At 43.5% G+C, this 16,963-nt stretch overlaps 1 protein-coding gene across 1 annotated transcript in view; it reads left to right on the forward strand.

The window, feature by feature from the left end:
- Window positions 1-16,963, forward strand: part of CACNA2D4 (calcium voltage-gated channel auxiliary subunit alpha2delta 4) — a 414,350-nt gene that overhangs the window by 378,727 nt on the left and 18,660 nt on the right. The window contains exons 35-39 of the mRNA XM_082253648.1: window positions 4,259-4,314; window positions 4,728-4,748; window positions 8,579-8,696; window positions 13,263-13,410; window positions 13,789-13,923. Of these exons, the coding sequence (XP_082109774.1) occupies window positions 4,259-4,314; window positions 4,728-4,748; window positions 8,579-8,696; window positions 13,263-13,410; window positions 13,789-13,923 (478 nt within the window). The remainder of the gene's footprint in view (window positions 1-4,258; window positions 4,315-4,727; window positions 4,749-8,578; window positions 8,697-13,262; window positions 13,411-13,788; window positions 13,924-16,963) is intronic.

Genomic DNA, 16,963 nt, shown 5'->3' on the forward strand with positions numbered 1-16,963 from the left:
TGTATTTAAACATTCAAGGACTACTGTACATTCACAGTCAAAAATTTATTTTGGAGTTTGTATATCTGTCCCTCCCACAAGGGTGGGATTTCCCTGCTTTTTTTAGTGTCTCTGCCCCTCCCACAATAGTAAAATTTCCCAGCAGTTGTTGATGGCTCTCCAACAAAGCCATTGCTCTGTAGAAGTTGGACATACCTGTGAATTCTGTTAGGGAGATATAGCATGTGATTCAGCTGGTAAACATGCACAGAAAACTAAAAATTTGAATAATGTGGCACACAGCAAATGTTTATTCAGATAAAGAACAATGGGATCTTTACCTTCCTCATTTGCATATTTTGGGTTCTAATGATATAAATCGATTGATTGTGTCTTTATTTAGTCAAAGTAATTAGAAAAATCACATGTTAATTAATGCAGGAATGTTTACAGACACCCCCAGACTGGAATTTTTATTTCTCTTTTGCTCATTGACGGACACAGCTACTGGTGTTCATAACCATTGTGTTATACTGCCCCCTAAAGGAGTAGGACACTGGGCAGAAAATAATTCTGGCTACACCCATGGGCAGCCCCAGGGGGTATTCTCCCCCTCTCTGGTATAGCTACTCAGTTTTTTTCTGCCTAGTCAGGAGTAAGGATCTAGTTCCTTGCTGGGATCTTTGGTCCTGGCAAAATTTTTTAGATAGGACATTTTTTCCTCCTGAATTTTTCCTGTGAGATCTACAATCAACTGCCGGACTGGGCGACGGCTGCATAACTAGATCCAGTGGTCACCCCAGTCTGGCCAGCGAGCGAGCTCCGTGCTAGGTCGGCCGCAACATAGCCCCACTGGACGGGGGCTGGCCTGCGAGTTAAACGCCTTGTGAGGTTGCATATGACCAGGTCTTAGCCCGAGTCGCAGTGTTCCTTCTGACCGACAGCCCCCCAATTTAGTTAGAGAGGGGTTCTGTTTGGAGTGGTGCCTGCCTGGTTCCTGGTATGGTGAGTAGCTATCCCCCCTTTCCCCCTGGAGGGTTTTGGGGTAGATGTGGGCCCCTCCTTGGAGCGGTCGGATCCCCAGGTTCCCCTCCGTCCTGCAGGCACCCCCCCTTGCCGAGTCCCTCATCCTGCACCCCCTTCCACATACGCTGGGGCTTTTTGGGTGGTCTGGCCACTTTCCAGGAGTGGGGGCAGGGAGCTGACTGGCGATGGGAGCCGCCAGCAGCCGGACGGTTGGCTGTGCAGGGGTGGGGGGATTGTACCTGGAGGCGGCTCCTGCCAGGATCTGTCCTTGAGGCCTGGTCTCCCAATCCTGGGTCCTTGTATGCCTCGTAGTGCCACGTGGGGCCGCAAATTTGTTGTAGCCTGTGTGTTCTATACACAGCAACCATGCTTTTGTAGTCCGGTGCCCATTTTGCTGTGGTATGCCATTGAAAATAGTGGCGGCCATGACAGTGGAGCCCTGTGGGCAGTGATTTCGGCAGTGGGAACCCCTCCTCATCCCCTGGTGCTGACTCCTGAATAATTTTACTTCTTGATCACCGCACCTGTAGTGCAGATTATCTGGTGGCTGCAGGTGCTTGTCTCTGCAGGCGGTGAGTCTGCTGGGGTCCTCTCCCTCTCTGCTGAGGATCGCTTGGTGCTTTGTGCCTGGTGACCGGGTGATGCTGCCAGCACGGTGGGGGTTGTCCCTTAGCAGTGCTTTACACTTTTTTGTGGGGTCCCCCTGGTGGCTCATGGAGTCTTTGGAGCACATTTCCCCACCTGATCCCCTCTCTGAGGCTGCAGGGCCCTCTGGGTCCCAACTATATAGCCATGCACTGACGGCGGTCCTGGAGTCCCTTGTGTCCCGGGTGGAGGTGGCTTGCGGGCGATGGGCTAGCAAAAAGCTTCTCCCGCCTTCCCCTGCCTCATCTATCTCATCAGATCCCGAATGATCCGGCCACCGCGGACGTGGGTCACCCTGCTGGGTCTGCAACAACACGCCTGGAATCCTCCAGGTGAGGATGATTCCTCCACATCTGCGACCACGCACAAAAAGGTGCTGGTGAATGCACTGATTGTATCTGTGCGTGAGACCCTGAAGATGGAGGACGCAGCTGAACCTGAGACGGAGGCACAGGTACTCTTTGGCACTCACAAGCCATCCAGAGTGGCAAAGGTGTTTCCTTTCCCTGCCTATTTTGACAGAATTGTCGCTAAAGAGTGGGGACGACCAAAGCGCCCCCGTGGGGTCCCTAAGGGCTTTACTAGGCATTACCCCTATGAGGAGTTCCTTCTTAAGAAGTGGACTGCGCTGCCAGTGGTGGACCCTCCTGTTTCCAGATTAAACAAGGCAACCATGATTCCGGTGGAACAGTCCCTTTAAGCCTTTAAGGATCCGGCTGACTGGAAGGCGGAGGCTGTGGCCCGCCATACAGTATGTACACTCTGACTGGTTCTGCAATGAGGCCGGTATTCACCATTGCCCTAGTTTCGCAAACTCTGACCAAGTGAGCTAAGCTTTTACGCGGTGACCTGGAGGGGGAACAGCTTCCCCCTGCCTTTGCCGAGCTGGCGGACAAGCTGGTCCAGGTGCTGCAGTTTATCTGTGATGCCTCTATGGATGCAGCTCCCCTGATGGCTCGCCTCTCTGTTTTGGCGGTGGTCCTTCGACGTCTCTTTTGGCTCAAGTGCTGGTCTGCAGTTCAGACTTCTAAAAAGGCTTTGACTGATCTTCCTTTCCAAGGAGATCGCCTGTTTGGAGCTACTCTGGATGACATCATTAAAGGTCTCGGGGGGGGGGGGGGGGGAGTACTTTTCTTCCGCAGGCTACTAAGGAAAATGAAACTCGTCATAGATGTGGGCCCTCCTTCTCAGATCATAAGACGTTTTTTTGTCCCTCAGGGTCGACTGACAAGGGCTCGAAACCTTTCAGGGCCTCTTGAGGAGGATCCAAACTAACCTGGCCTGGCAAGCCAAGATCAGGCTTCTCCAGACCCGCGGACAAGGCTTCTTCAGCATGAAGGTGCATCCTCACCCATATTGGGGATGGGGAGACGTCTTCGCTGGTTTCCGAACCCGTGGACATCCCTAGTGCAAGACAAGTGAGTCAACAAAGTAATTAGGTCCAGCTACAAGATCGAGTTTTTTCTCTTGTCCCCTGGCAAGGTTTTTTCCTTCCAATTTGCGCCTGTCCCTAGAGCGCTTACAGAGCCTGTTTGGGGCAGTACAAGACCTGTTCCTTCAAGGGGTGATTGTCCTGGTTCCCGACTTCGGAACAATTTCAGGGTTTTTACTCAAACCAGGAAGGAAGGCAAAGTGCGTCCATTCCTGGACCTCAAGGCGCTAAACTGCTTTGTGCGGGTACAGAAGTTCAGAATAGAGTCCAATTGAACGGTGGTGGCATCCCTGCATCAGGGGGATTTCCTTGCCTCCATTGATATCAAGGATGCCTATCTTCACATTCCAATTTGTGCCAGTCACCAGCATTTTTTTCAGCTTTGCTGTGGGAGAGGAGCATTATCAGTGTGTGGCGTTACCCTTTGGTCTAGCCTCTGCTCCTCGGGTCTTCACAAAAGTGTTAGCCCCAGTGCTAGCCTTGCTATGCCAATGGGGGATTATGGTACTGGGCTACTTGGTCGACCTCCTTCTGCGAGCAGAGTCCCCTACTGCTCTGGTGGACAACCTGTAGATTACAATACAAATTCTGTGGGAGTTTGGCTGGGTTCTGAACCTTCAGAGGTCTGCTTTGGTTCCATCCACAAAGCTGGACTATGTGGACCTGACTCTGAACTCAGCCTTAGCCAGAGTGCTCCTTCTTCTAGACTCCAAAAATTGCAGGCTGCAATTCCATTGCCACCTTGAGATCTTTCCGGATGCACTGTATGCCCTTTAAAAATAATGTATTTAGGTGTGCAATTTAGGCAAAGTTTTAACTAACACATACTGATGCTGCAAAATTTAGCCAGATATCCAAGCTTTCATGACCTCTTGCCAACCAAGGGATAGACAAGTTTCCTATAAGCCACATTTATGAACTTTGATGAAATTTGTAAACATATTCACATTAAATAGACCTGCCATTTGTTGGCAAGGGAAAAAATTTGCAATAAGATTATGTGTGCATTTAATGTATTTTATTCTTGTTATTTACCATGTGTAGACATACAAAGCCCCGGTTGTCCTCATTGGTTTCACCACCCGTGTGAAAAAGGCCAAAAAAAAGTTCAAGAAATCAGATTACCTTTTGAAAAGTGAAATCTCACCTTTCCCATGTACACCTTTTGTCTTGCAGGTTTGTCCTGGAGTTCAGTCTGTGTACCTTCTGGTCATCAGAGAACACCGCAGAAGGTAGAGCTCTCCATACTGATCCTGTCCTGAAGCAATGACTGTGTATTAGTGCAGACCTCCTACATTAGATCATGGTTCCTCTAGCTCATAACATACCTGAGTTTTACATATACAAATAATAAACCTAATTTATTGAAAGGACCTGGTAACTGCTAATGCCATCCAGGTGTATGGAGGCAGGACTTTGCTTAGATATGGGTGGAGTTTGCAGAAGGAAGGCATAGTCATGTTGGGGGTGTGGTTTCTTAGTGTCTTTTTCTTGGAATGATTCTAGTAGGGCATGATGTGTAGTAGTTATTGCCACATGCGATTCATGATATCCCATCATCTCTCCTCATCTCTTTCATCAACCCTCCACTCATGTGAACTCATCGACACCTCATCCATCATGTGACCCGCCATGTGACCTCCAGCAAAATCCTTTTTTCATCACTGTAAGTATAAGAGGGTGATATAATAATCAAGGGCATCCCTTATCTCAATGTATTTTTTAAATTTAATTTAATTTGAAATTATTATAATAATTAATATTTTTTTCATAAATTTAATTTGCTTTAGATTGAATGATTGTAAAGCTTTCCTTTTTTTTTTTTTTAAACATGTTATACTTACCTGCTCTTTGCAGTGGTTTTGCCAAGATCCTCCTCTTCTGGGGTCGCCTGCCTTCACTCTTGGCCCCTCCCCCTTGCACTCCATAGGAAGCCACTATTTAGACATACAGCCCGTCTCTCTGCTCACAGATTTTGACTGACAGCAGTAGGAGCCAATGGCACCCGCTGCTTTCAGCCAAGTCTGTGAGAGAGGGGAGGAGAACTGCTGCAGTGTTGGATTTAGAGTGGGCTCAGGTGAGTTTTTAGAGGGGGCTGGGGGGTCTGCAACTATTAAAAGTTTTTTTTTTTTTTACCTTGATGTAGAAAATGCATTAAGGTTAAAAAAAAAAAAACTTTTACTTTTACCAGCACTTTAAGATATATTTGTAGATGCTGTCCTTTAAGCTGATGGGCATGAGGGGGCAGGAATTAAGTGGGCTTACAGAAGTGAGTGGGCTCAGAGTAGATGTCACAAGGGTTAACCCTAGTATACTCGATAAGATTATGTGATAATGATTTTTTTTTTGCATGCTAGGCTCCATATCGAAAATTAATAGGTCACTAAATTACTAAAATTCTCATATGACCGAATAAAAATTGGGAAATGATGTAATGTGTTGTAATGTATTTGTATTGTATTTTCGGATGAAGACTGCATTGATTAAATGAAAATCGCATGATCTGGTATCGAACGAGAAAACTTTTCGTGTTTGTCCCTTTAGAAATTTTTGGTCAAAAGCTGTGTACGAACGATAATATTATGATAGGATTGATTTGAAAGCGGTATTTTTTGAATGATATTCTGATCATGGCTATGCTTGTTAAGTGTGTTAACCAGCAGACCAAAGAGCAAGAAGGAGGAAGGGAAGCGGGGCAGATCTGCAGAATTGCAGTCTGTGTAAGCCGTACAGCACAGCAGGGGATCATATGAGTATGACATTACTTTCCAGCTGTTGAAACAATTTATATATTTAAGTCAGAGCTTTCATGTGCTCTGTAAGCTAAACTGTTACATGAGCTCTTGATAACTTTATGAGTCTTCATAAATAAATTCCTGACATGTCACAATATACAGGAGCGGTATTTAGTTTCAGAAAAGCCATCTTTAAACTCCAGTTCAATGATTTTTCCTAAACTGAGATGATGTTATCAGTCTGCTGCAGGCAGGAGGAAGCATTTCCTCAGTCTCCCTTCCTCCAGTGATCAAATTGCAACATTGTAACTGTGTAGCAAGAACTGCACAGACACCAGCTTAGGTGGCGGTTCACACTACTCCGACTTGTCAGGCAACTTGGTCGCCTGACAAGTCGTGCTCCATTCTGTGCAATGGGACCCGTTCTAATAGGAGAGACTCAAGTCGCTCCGACTTAGAAAAAGGTTCCTGCACTACTTTTGGCCGAAGTCGGAGCGACTTGCATTGACTTCCATTATGTGAAGTCAATGCAAGCCGCGCCGAAGTCGCGGTGCACGGCGACTTGTTCAAGTCGCCCGAAGTCGTGTCGCCATAGTGTGAACCGACTCTTACATGATTGTGTCATCTCTGAGCTTGGATCTCAGTCCAGAAAGTAGAAGGTGACCATGGATGATGCCTGAACAAGATGGCTAATAACAGCATTTAAATACTCATTACCTCACTTATTCTGGTGGGGGGTTGCCCACGCATATCCTGCACCCCATAGATATTTTCTTTGGCTAGAGGAGAGCACGATCTGTGCCAAATTTTAGCCATATCTAGGAACAGTTCTTTTACTGACAGCTATAAATTATGTAAAAGTCCAAATAAATGTTATTCCATCTCCCATTATGTGAACTGTGCACTTAGTGAAGAAAGGAATCAAAAAGCTACATGTTTTCAGTGGCAGAGTTTGGATAATACTCTGTCTAGCCTTTGTCAGAACTGAGGAAAGTTCCTACTCTTGCCCCATGTGTATGTGTATGAAGCCTCTTGAAGGCCCACATGTGCAAAAGAAGGCAAAGTATGGCATGTCCGTGAAATGTAGCTTAACTGTTGCACTGTTGTAGTCAAGAAATAAAAGCAATATGTTTATCTTGTCCGAATCTTTATTTCTGCGAGGAAAAAAAGGAAGAACCCACTGCAATAACCACAAGAGAAGATAAAAGAAGGTAGACAGGAGAGCCTTTATAGTGTAGTATTGAGTTAAAGGGGTTGTAAAGTCAGAAGGTTTTTGTTATCTTAATGCATTCTATGCATTAGGATAAAAAAACCTGTGTGCAGCAGCTCCCACGATGCTTACCTGAGCCCCATCCCAACGACATCCAGGACTGTCTCAGCTGTCCGGGACTCCCCTCCTCATTGGTTAAGACACAGCAGCGGCACCATTGGCTCCCGTTGCTGACACTCAAAGGCAGCTAGCTAATCAGGAGAGAGACGGGGCGGGGCCGAACCGCAGCTCCGTGTCTGAATAGATACAGGGAGCTGTGCCTCGCCTCGGGTGCCCCCATAGCAAGCTGCTTACTGTGGGGGCACTCAAAGGGAGGGAGGGGCCTGGAGAGCCAAAGAGGGACCCGAGAAGAGGAAGATCCAGGCTGCCCTGTGCAAAACCAACTGCACAGAGGAGGTAAGTATAACATGTTTATTATTTTTATTGAAAAAAAAAACGAGACTTTACAATCACTTTAAATTTTTATTGAATGATTACCTTTTCCTAATCTTAAATAGGGAGGGATTGTAACTTTCATCTTTGGAGCTTGTGAATGACAATAGTTGACTTGAGTACATAACCTGTGGAGAATATATCTGTCTACATGCAGATGTTGGGATGGTCACCCTCAATGCTTGGGGTAGCCCAATTCTGGGTCCACTTGGGGGACATCAGCATTGAGTGGCAGGAAATAGAAGAAATAAATGAGGTGTAGCAGAGACACCCATGGAGGGATGAAATGCACAGTAGTGCAGACCGCAAAGTAACAAAAATCCTGACAAATGATGTCATAACTTAGAATTTATTTTTTAGTGCACCAATGTTGGTGTTCTAAATATATATTTATTTATTACTCGTCAGTCCACACTCCATCCTTCCATGGACACCTCTGCTATACTGGTCAGACAGCATTAAAAGACATTTGGGCGTTTTACATTTGCAGCAGCTCTATTCTACATCTTAATGTCCCCTTAGTAAACCTAGGATTGGGATAGCCTGAGCATTGAGCGACCATCCCAACATCTGCATGGAGATGGACATATTCTCCACAAGCGCTCATCATAGGTTGTATACATCATTCACCTATGAGACATATTCTCCACAAGCGCTCATCATAGGTTGTGTACATCATTCACCTATGAGACATATTCTCCACAAGCGCTCATCATAGGTTGTGTACATCATTCACCTATTCTCCACGAGAGCTCATCATAGGTTGTGTACATCATTCACCTATGAGACATATTCTCCACAAGCGCTCATCATAGGTTGTGTACATCATTCATCTATGATCGTTTACAATCTTGTCAGGTGTAAGCTACAATACCCTGCAGTTCTAAAGTTTGCATTCCGGTATAAAGACACATTCAGACTTCGAGCCATTTGCAGCAACAACAGTTTGTATCTGCTCATCAACTGCTAGTCAAGGATTTTGCTATGCTGCCCTTTCATACACAAAAGCTGGAGTTTATGAAATGTATACCAACTTGTCTTCATTCCTTTTATCTCCAGCTCACAAGCACAAAAAGCATGACATGCTACAACCCTGTGACACCGAATACCCAGCCTTCATACATGAAACCTCAATCCAGGAGGCCAATGGACTCATTGAGTGCGGCAACTGCCAAAAGTGAGTCTTGTCTACCTAGAAAGACCAATTTCAAACGTTCACTTTACAGGATGGTTGCCCCCTTCATACCTCATCTTGATATGCCAGGGTGTATTGATGAAAGTACCCTGAGCATCCTATTGTGCATGTTCCCTAAGCTTGCTTTTGATTGGTCAGTAGGGATGAACAAGTAGCATGCACATCTAATGAGATGCCTTCTTTGACACAGGGAAACATAGTCTCCGTCACCTTCCTCCTTTGAACACTTTTTGTTAAACAAATACTTGTTTTCCTATTTTTTGTCAAGGTCATATTAGTCTGTTGTATTTACTGATGTCAACATATGATCAACATTCTCTCCTATTACAGTGGAGTTCTTCTTTACAGGGGGACTTTAGGAATTATTTTTTTAAGAAGAACTGTGGGTCCTTATTAGTGGTAATATGTTAATTATAATTCTCTCTGTCACAATAAACTCTAAGGGGATTTCAGCAGTACCATTAGTTCAGTATTTCTAGTCCTACTATTTGAATTGAATTAGTTACTGTAATATAATTCTAGGACGCCACAAAAGTTTTTGGAGAGCTATATCTGGTCAAGGACAGCATGAAGAGATGTGTAACACATTAGACCCACCGTACCTCCCACAGTCCTTACCAAATATTTTTCCTGGAGCTTTCCTTTAATGTCTCAGTATAGTTAGTACAGTGCCTCGCGAAAGTATTCGGCCCCCTTGAACTTTGCGACCTTTTGCCACATTTCAGGCTTCAAACATATAGATATAAAACTTAATTTTTTTGTGAATAATCAACAACAAGTGGGACACAATCATTAAGTGGAACGAAATTTATTGGTTATTTCAAACTTTTTTAACAAATAAAAAACTGAAAAATTGGGCGTGCAAAATTATTCAGCCCTTTAACTTTCAGTGCAGCAAACTCTCTCCAGAAGTTCAGTGAGGATCTCTGAATGATCCAATGTTGACCGAAATGACTAATGATGATAAATAGAATCCACCTGTGTGTAATCAAGTCTCCGTATAAATGCACCTGCACTGTGATAGTCTCAGAGGTCCGTTTAAAGCGCAGAGAGCATCATGAAGAACAAGGAACACACCAGGCAGGTCCAAGATACTGTTGTGGAGAAGTTTAAAGCCGGATTTGGATACAAAAAGATTTCCCAAGCTTTAAACATCCCAAGGAGCACTGTGCAAGCGATAATATTGAAATGGAAGGAGTATCAGACCACTGCAAATCTACGAAGACCTGGCCGTCCCTCTAAACTTTCAGCTCATACAAGGAGAAGACCAGTGTTAATTTTGGCAGCAAATTTCAATTCAGTTTTAGTCTTAGGACTAAAATGGCATTTTAGTTTTAGTCCCATTTTAGTCTTCTGAAAGTGTTTTAGTTTTAGTCGTATTTAGTCGACTAAAACGTACTACATTTTAGTTGACTATAACTCATTTTAGTCATCTATAATCGAATGGGTGTAGTTCAATTGTAATTTGTAATGCATTATTTAAGCATTTCTCTACAATTTCCAAACTCATTATATACTGCTGCTGGTCCTGGAATGAAAAATCGAATACGTCATTATTTATGGTATTAAGCTTTGAGCATGCACCAGTGTTAATTTTGGCAGCAAATTTCGATTTAGTTTTAGTTATAGTCTTTTGACTAAAATGCCATTTTAGTTTTAGTCGTATTTTAGTCTTAAGACTAAAATGCCATTTTAGTTTTAGTCGTATTTTAGTCATCTGAATTGTTTTAGTTTTAGTTATATTTTAGTCGACTAAAATTGTGTTAATTTAGTCAACAAAAACGTTTTAGTCGACGAAATTAACACTGGAGAAGACTGATCAGAGATGCAGCCAAGAGGCCCATGATCACTCTGGATGAACTGCAGAGATCTACAACTGCACAAATCTGGCCTTTATGGAAGAGTGGCAAAAAAAAGTTATCCATAAAAAGTGTAATTTAAAGTTTGCCACAAGCCACCTGGGAGACACACCAAACATGTGGAAGAAGGTGCTCTGGTCAGATGAAACCAAAATCAAACTTTCTGGCAACAATTCAAAACATTATGTTTGGCGTAAAAGCAACACAGCTCATCACCCTGAACACACCATCCCCACTGTCAAACATGGTGGTGGCAGCATCATGGTTTGGGCCTGCTTTTCTTCAGCAGGGACAGGGAAGATGGTTAAAATTGATGGGAAGATGGATGGAGCCAAATACAGGACCATTCTGGAAGAAAACCTGATGGAGTCTGCAAAAGACCTTAGACTGCGACGGAGATTTGTCTTCCAACAAGACAATGATCTAAAACATAAAGCAAAATCTACAATGGAATGGTTCACAAATAAACATATCCAGGTGTTAGAATGGCCAAGTCAAAGTCCAGACCTGAATCCAATCGAGAATCTGTGGAAAGAACTGAAAACTGCTGTTCACAAACGCTCTCCATCCAACCTCACTGAGCTCCAGCTGTTTTGCAAGGAGGAATGGGCAAAAATTTCAGTCTCTCGATGTGCAAAACTGATAGAGACATACCCCAAGCGACTTACAGCTGTAATCGCAGCAAAAGGTGGCGCTACAAAGTATTAGCTTATGGGGGCTGAATAATTTTTCACGCCCAATTTTTCAGTTTTTTATTTGTTAAAAAAGTTTGAAATATCAAATAAATTTCGTTCCACTTCATGATTGTGTCCCACTTTTTGTTGATTCTTCACAAAAAATTACAGCATTATATCTTTATGTTTGAAGCCTGAAATGTGGCAATAGGTCGCAAAGTTCAAGGGGGCCGAATACTTTCGCAAGGCACTGTATATAAGACAGTTACATAATGTTCTGTATGTGTTGCCTTCAATTCTACTCAATGCTGTGAGTGCCATCTTGTGGCTAATGGCTGCACTGCAGACTTTAGACCAAAAGCTGCATTTAAAGTGGTTGTATACCTTGCTTGGTGATTTTTACCAACAGGTAAGGCTTACCTGTAGGTAAAATTAATATCTCCTAAACCTACATGGTTTAGGAGATATTCACCCTGCATGCGCTCTGAGGGTCTGACATATCATGCTGGAACTTCAGAGCTCCTTGCCGGAACGGAGAGCTCCATTCCACATTCCGGTGTGTTTTTGATGCGTTTTACCGTGTTCCAGTATAGTCCAGTACAGAAAAAATGCAGCATGTTCTCCTTTTTTCTTCAACTGGAATGCACTGGAACTGACAGCACTGGTGTGAACTATGCAATTGAAAACCATATAACCTGCTATCCATGCATTTTTGATGCAGAAAAAAAAAAACACACCGGACTGCATGTGGTGTGAACTGGCCCTAAGAGTATTTTGTTATGTGTTCAAAGGGTGCAGAAAATACCTGTTGATCCTGCCAGAAATCTTGTGAGCTTATAACATTCTGTGACCTCTGCTGCTTATCAGTCATGTAGTTCAAAGAGATCTTCATGGACTACAAACCTCCCCTTCCCCCATATTATGAAGAGGAGTAGAGTGGGAAGTATTTTGTAGTCCTAACATGTTATAATGATGCTTTTCCATAGATAGTGTGTTACTGGCAGTATCGCAAAGTGAAAATAACAGAAAAAAGCCTGAAAAAGAAAACCATTGCAGCCAGCACATCTAAGTGCTGGTTAGCTGCAATATACTATGTAGGGTGGGTTTAGAGTTTAAAGGGATCTGGATCAATTTTGTTTTAGGTATATACATTTTCAATCTGATATTTTATATAATTGTTATGTCTATAAAATATTAACTTTAAAAAAAAAAAAATGTATACAGCATGTACTAATGATACTGGTGTCACAGAACTAAAGCCCTTTCCTTTTAGGACCGTTCAGATCCGCCTGTCCGTTTTTTTGGCGGATCTGAACGGTCCCCCCATGCATCTCTATGGGGGATCGGATGTCAGCAGAGACATGTCCGCTTACATCCGATCCGTCAAATCTGGACGGATGGAAACCCTATTTTCCATCTATCCATCGGATCGAAAGGGATCGGATGAGAACGGACCGACAGTCCGTTTCTATCCGATTCCCCCATAGAGATGCATGGGGAACTGACAGCTGTGTCTCCGCACACAGCGCGGAGACACAGCTGTCATCCTCCTGCTCAGTGGGGGATCGGCGGCTCGATCTCCCGCTGAGAAAAACGGAGTCCGTCCAACGGACGGATAGTGTGAAAGGGGCCTCTGACTCTCTCCTTAATGGAGCCAACAGGGAGAGAGGATGGGGGAAGGTACTTTTATGATTCATTCATATGTGTGCTGTTGGGCTCTATAAAACATCAGGCTGTTTTAAGTAAAGCTTGCGAAAAGGAGCCAAGAGCTTTACAGACTGACTGAAGTAGGTAGATAATAAATAAGTGCAAGATTACATATTTACGTCACAAAAATTAAAAATATTTTTAAAATGGCATATTTAGTCCATAATAAGTACAATGTATAAAAAACAAAGTTTTGTACATTTCCTTTAAATTACCAATAAGGCTTTGGTTAGAATAATACATATTAATATATCCTCTCCTGCCCTTGCACCCAACTTCTCTGATATCTCTCTGCTTTTTCTTTGCAGGATGTTTGTCATGCAGCAGGTTGTGAACAGTAATCTTCTCCTTCTTGTCAGCGACTCCGCCTGCGACTGCAGCACTTTCTCGCAAGTTACATTACAAGCCAAAGAAGTTAAATATATCCTTTCCACGTGGTCTGCGATGGCAGCTTTTGTTTGGTATCATGAACGCTGACCTTCAATGTATAAGAACTTCAGCCTGCACAAGCCATATACTGTGCTTTAATCCAGTGATACTGCTCAAAGGCTTATAGCCACTGCTTTTACCAAGCATGGGTGCTGGCTTTACCTTAGGATTCATCTCATCCTCCCAATACACTAATGCAGGATTTAGCCGTTCAATAAATTATTCCACACAGTAAAAAAATCTACCTTAAGCCCAGCTTCAGGCTCTGTGGTAATAAATATGCATGTTTTGATTGCTGACCTCCTGAAAATGCTATTATTATTTATATATATAAATTTTGAGTCATTGGCCCATGACAAGCTTGCATCCAAACAAGCCAGAACTTGCTGCGCATATTTGTTCTAGGTCAGTGACTCAGACATATACGCCAGTGTTTGTCACCTTAACTTGGTCGCACATAACGCTTCTGTGAAGTGTGAGCGAATGAGATCCCAGAAACTGAGACGGCGGCCGCACTCCTGTCATGACTTCCACCCAGAGGTAAGTACCACCTAAGGATAAGGTCACCAAAAGGCCCCCATGCAAGAACAATTTTTGGGCGCTTCTCATTCAACTACTGCTCTAAAAGATATGGTAAAAAGTTGATCGACCCCTGACCTTCACACCTGCAATGAGCTTGTTTGACATCTCATTCCAAAACTATGGTTGTTAATATGGAGTTGCCTCCACTCCACTGGGAAGGCTTTCAACAAGATTTTGGAGTGTGTCTGTGGAAGTTTTGCCTGTTAGTGAGGTAAGGTACCGTTGCTGGATAAGAGTGCTCTGAATTGTCAGAGCTCCAATTCATTCCAAAGGTAATGGATAGAGCTGAAGTCAGGGCTCTGCATGGGCCACGAGTTCCTCCACACCAAACTGATAAAACAATGTCTTTATGGACCTTGTACAGTGACAAATCTAAAAGGAAAGTCCTGTATAGTCCCTCCCACTCTCAGCCTGCCTCAGTTTTGTAGCAAGCATTAGTAGGAGTGGTTTATAAGAATAGAGGGGAGAGGGACAAGTTTAGCCTTACGTACAAGAAAAACATTTTAGGGTAAGTCAAAAATCCAATTTTTTTAAAATTTTACAATAAGGCACACGGGAGCACTGGCTCAGGTACATTGGGTTGCCCAATAGCAGTCCAACTGAGGGGGTAGGCAATACAACAAAGGTAAGCGAACAGGCCAACCAAAACCAAAATAATAACGGACGGAGCTCAATAGAGTCTACAGAGCTGCCTGATTAACCTCACAATTGAAGTTGGCATTAGCTGAAGCCTAAACTTTCACCTTATAAAACATAATTAACATGTGAACAGAAAATGAGATTTACAAGGCAAATCTGGAAACAGGTGCCGAATGTTGAAGTCCAAGAAGCACTAACTGAACTGATGGAGTGCGCTTTGATAAGGAAAGATGGAACTTTGCCCTTGAGATCATGGGCTTAAATGACGAGTTGTCAAATCCACCTAGCGATGGAGGAATGTGTGGAAGGTTGTGCTCTATGGAGACAGACTGTTGAAAAGAAGCTGTAACTGAGAGAAAAAGTTGAACGTCACATACCGCATATAGACAATGGAGGCAAACTTCTTTACATTATTTCGGAGTCCTTGATAAGTTCAAATAGAGTTTCTAAAAAAACAACAGAACCTAGTTGAGATCCATGGAGTAACGGGAACATACAGGAGGAATAATGTGTGTGATACCTGTATGAAGGCCTTCACTAAGGAGTGAGAGACAAATGGTCTTAGAAAAAAAAAAAAACACTGCCAAGGCCGAGATTTTACCCTTGATGGTACTCAAGGCCAAATGTTGATCCAGACCAGACTGATGAAAGAACATGATTTATCCCACTGTCTCACACCAAGAGAAATAGACTTTTCAAATGTATTGGTAGACTTAATGAAAAGTTGCTTTTCAAGCCTTTGGGGTATAAAGATAGTTAAATCCAACAGGCCCTAGCCCCTCAGGATCTAGGCTTCAACAACTAACACAGTGTTTGTGAAGCAGTGTTGTGAATCAGCCCCTAGGAAAGAAGATTCACGCAATCCGGGAGTACCATGTCCTCCTGAACCAGTTTAGTAGTGGTAGACAAGGAAGGAGTTTTGATGATGGAAAAGCATAGATCAGGTTGAACTGATCCCATGGAGTCACGGTTGCATCTACTGTAAAGGCTAGATGAACCCTGTATCTGAGGACAAACCTACTTAGTTTTTCGTTGAACTTGGAGGCCAGAACGTCCATGCCTGGTTCTGGCATGCCTCCACCTGTGACAGAGACCTTGAAACACCTCATGGTGAAGAGACCATTCTCCAGAAACCAGACTTTGATGGTTGCGAGAGTCCACCTAACAATTTCCAATGCCTTGGATATGCACAGCTGACAGGGCTGGAACGTGAAGTTCTGCCTAAGCTAGAATCTGAACCTCTTCTTTTTGAGCCTCAAGGCTTCTTGTTCCTCACCAGTGGTTGATGTAAGCCACTGTTGTGGCATTGTCTGCAGCATCCTGGTAGCATGACTTTGCAGACAAGAGGTTCAGCATTGAAGGGGATAACTAAATCATTCCTGAGTTCCAGAATATTGATCGGGAGACAAGCTTCCTCTGACAAACAAAGTCGATCAGGCATATGATATGATTGAAAGACTGCACCTTCTTGTCCCACACTGTTAGAATGTTGCATTGCAATGGTCTGGAGTGAACTTGGGTATACGGGGCTGCCTCAAAGAAGGCCATCATCCACCCTAAAATCCTCAGTCAAAAGACTGTAGAGTCCAAGTGTGGAAGCAGAGAATCTGTAGTTTGTCCACTGTGGAAAGTCAGAACCAGATATTCAAAGCAATGAGATTGTTCCATCGCTGATTTCTGGAGATTTATGATCCACCCAAATGTCTGTAGGATCTGCACAGTCCGTTGGATGCTGACTGACACAGCTTGAGTCAACTGTTCCCTCACAAACAGAGCAAAGAAAAGCAAACAGAGCAAAGAGAAACAAGAACAAGGGCTAGCATTTTGGTGAAGACCTGAGATGCAATGAACAGGCCAAAAGGAAGGACAATAAATTGGTAATGTTGGTAATTGGCGTGCTCACAGCAAAACGTAAATAGCGTTGATGCACAGGGACTAGAAGGACATGCAAGTAGAAATCCTTGATATCCACAGAGGACATAAGGTCTCTTGTATGGAGGGAAGCAAAAATGAACTTGGTGGATTCCATGCAGATTTTTTGTACAGAGTACAGTGAATTGGTTTGAATAGAATCTTTAAAATCTCTCCTTTTCTGGACACAATGAGTAGAGCTTCACCAGAGCAGCGTGAAGGTCTGCCACTCTCAGCAGGGACATTGGTGAGTTGAACAACATGAAGCGGGATGGAAGTAGAAACTGAAATTCCAGATTGTAGCCTCGGGTACAGAATGTTGTATTCAAACAATCTGAAATGTCTGGGGAACAGAAAGCCAACAGATGTCCTCTCATTGTGAGGGGAAACCTATTTGTGGACTTAGAGGACTTTGGTGTCTAGGACTTATGGCTGAATGGAGATCTAG

This window comes from Pelophylax lessonae, assembly GCF_965119305.1.
Source record: "Pelophylax lessonae genome assembly, chromosome: 4".
Lineage (NCBI taxonomy): Eukaryota > Metazoa > Chordata > Amphibia > Anura > Ranidae > Pelophylax > Pelophylax lessonae.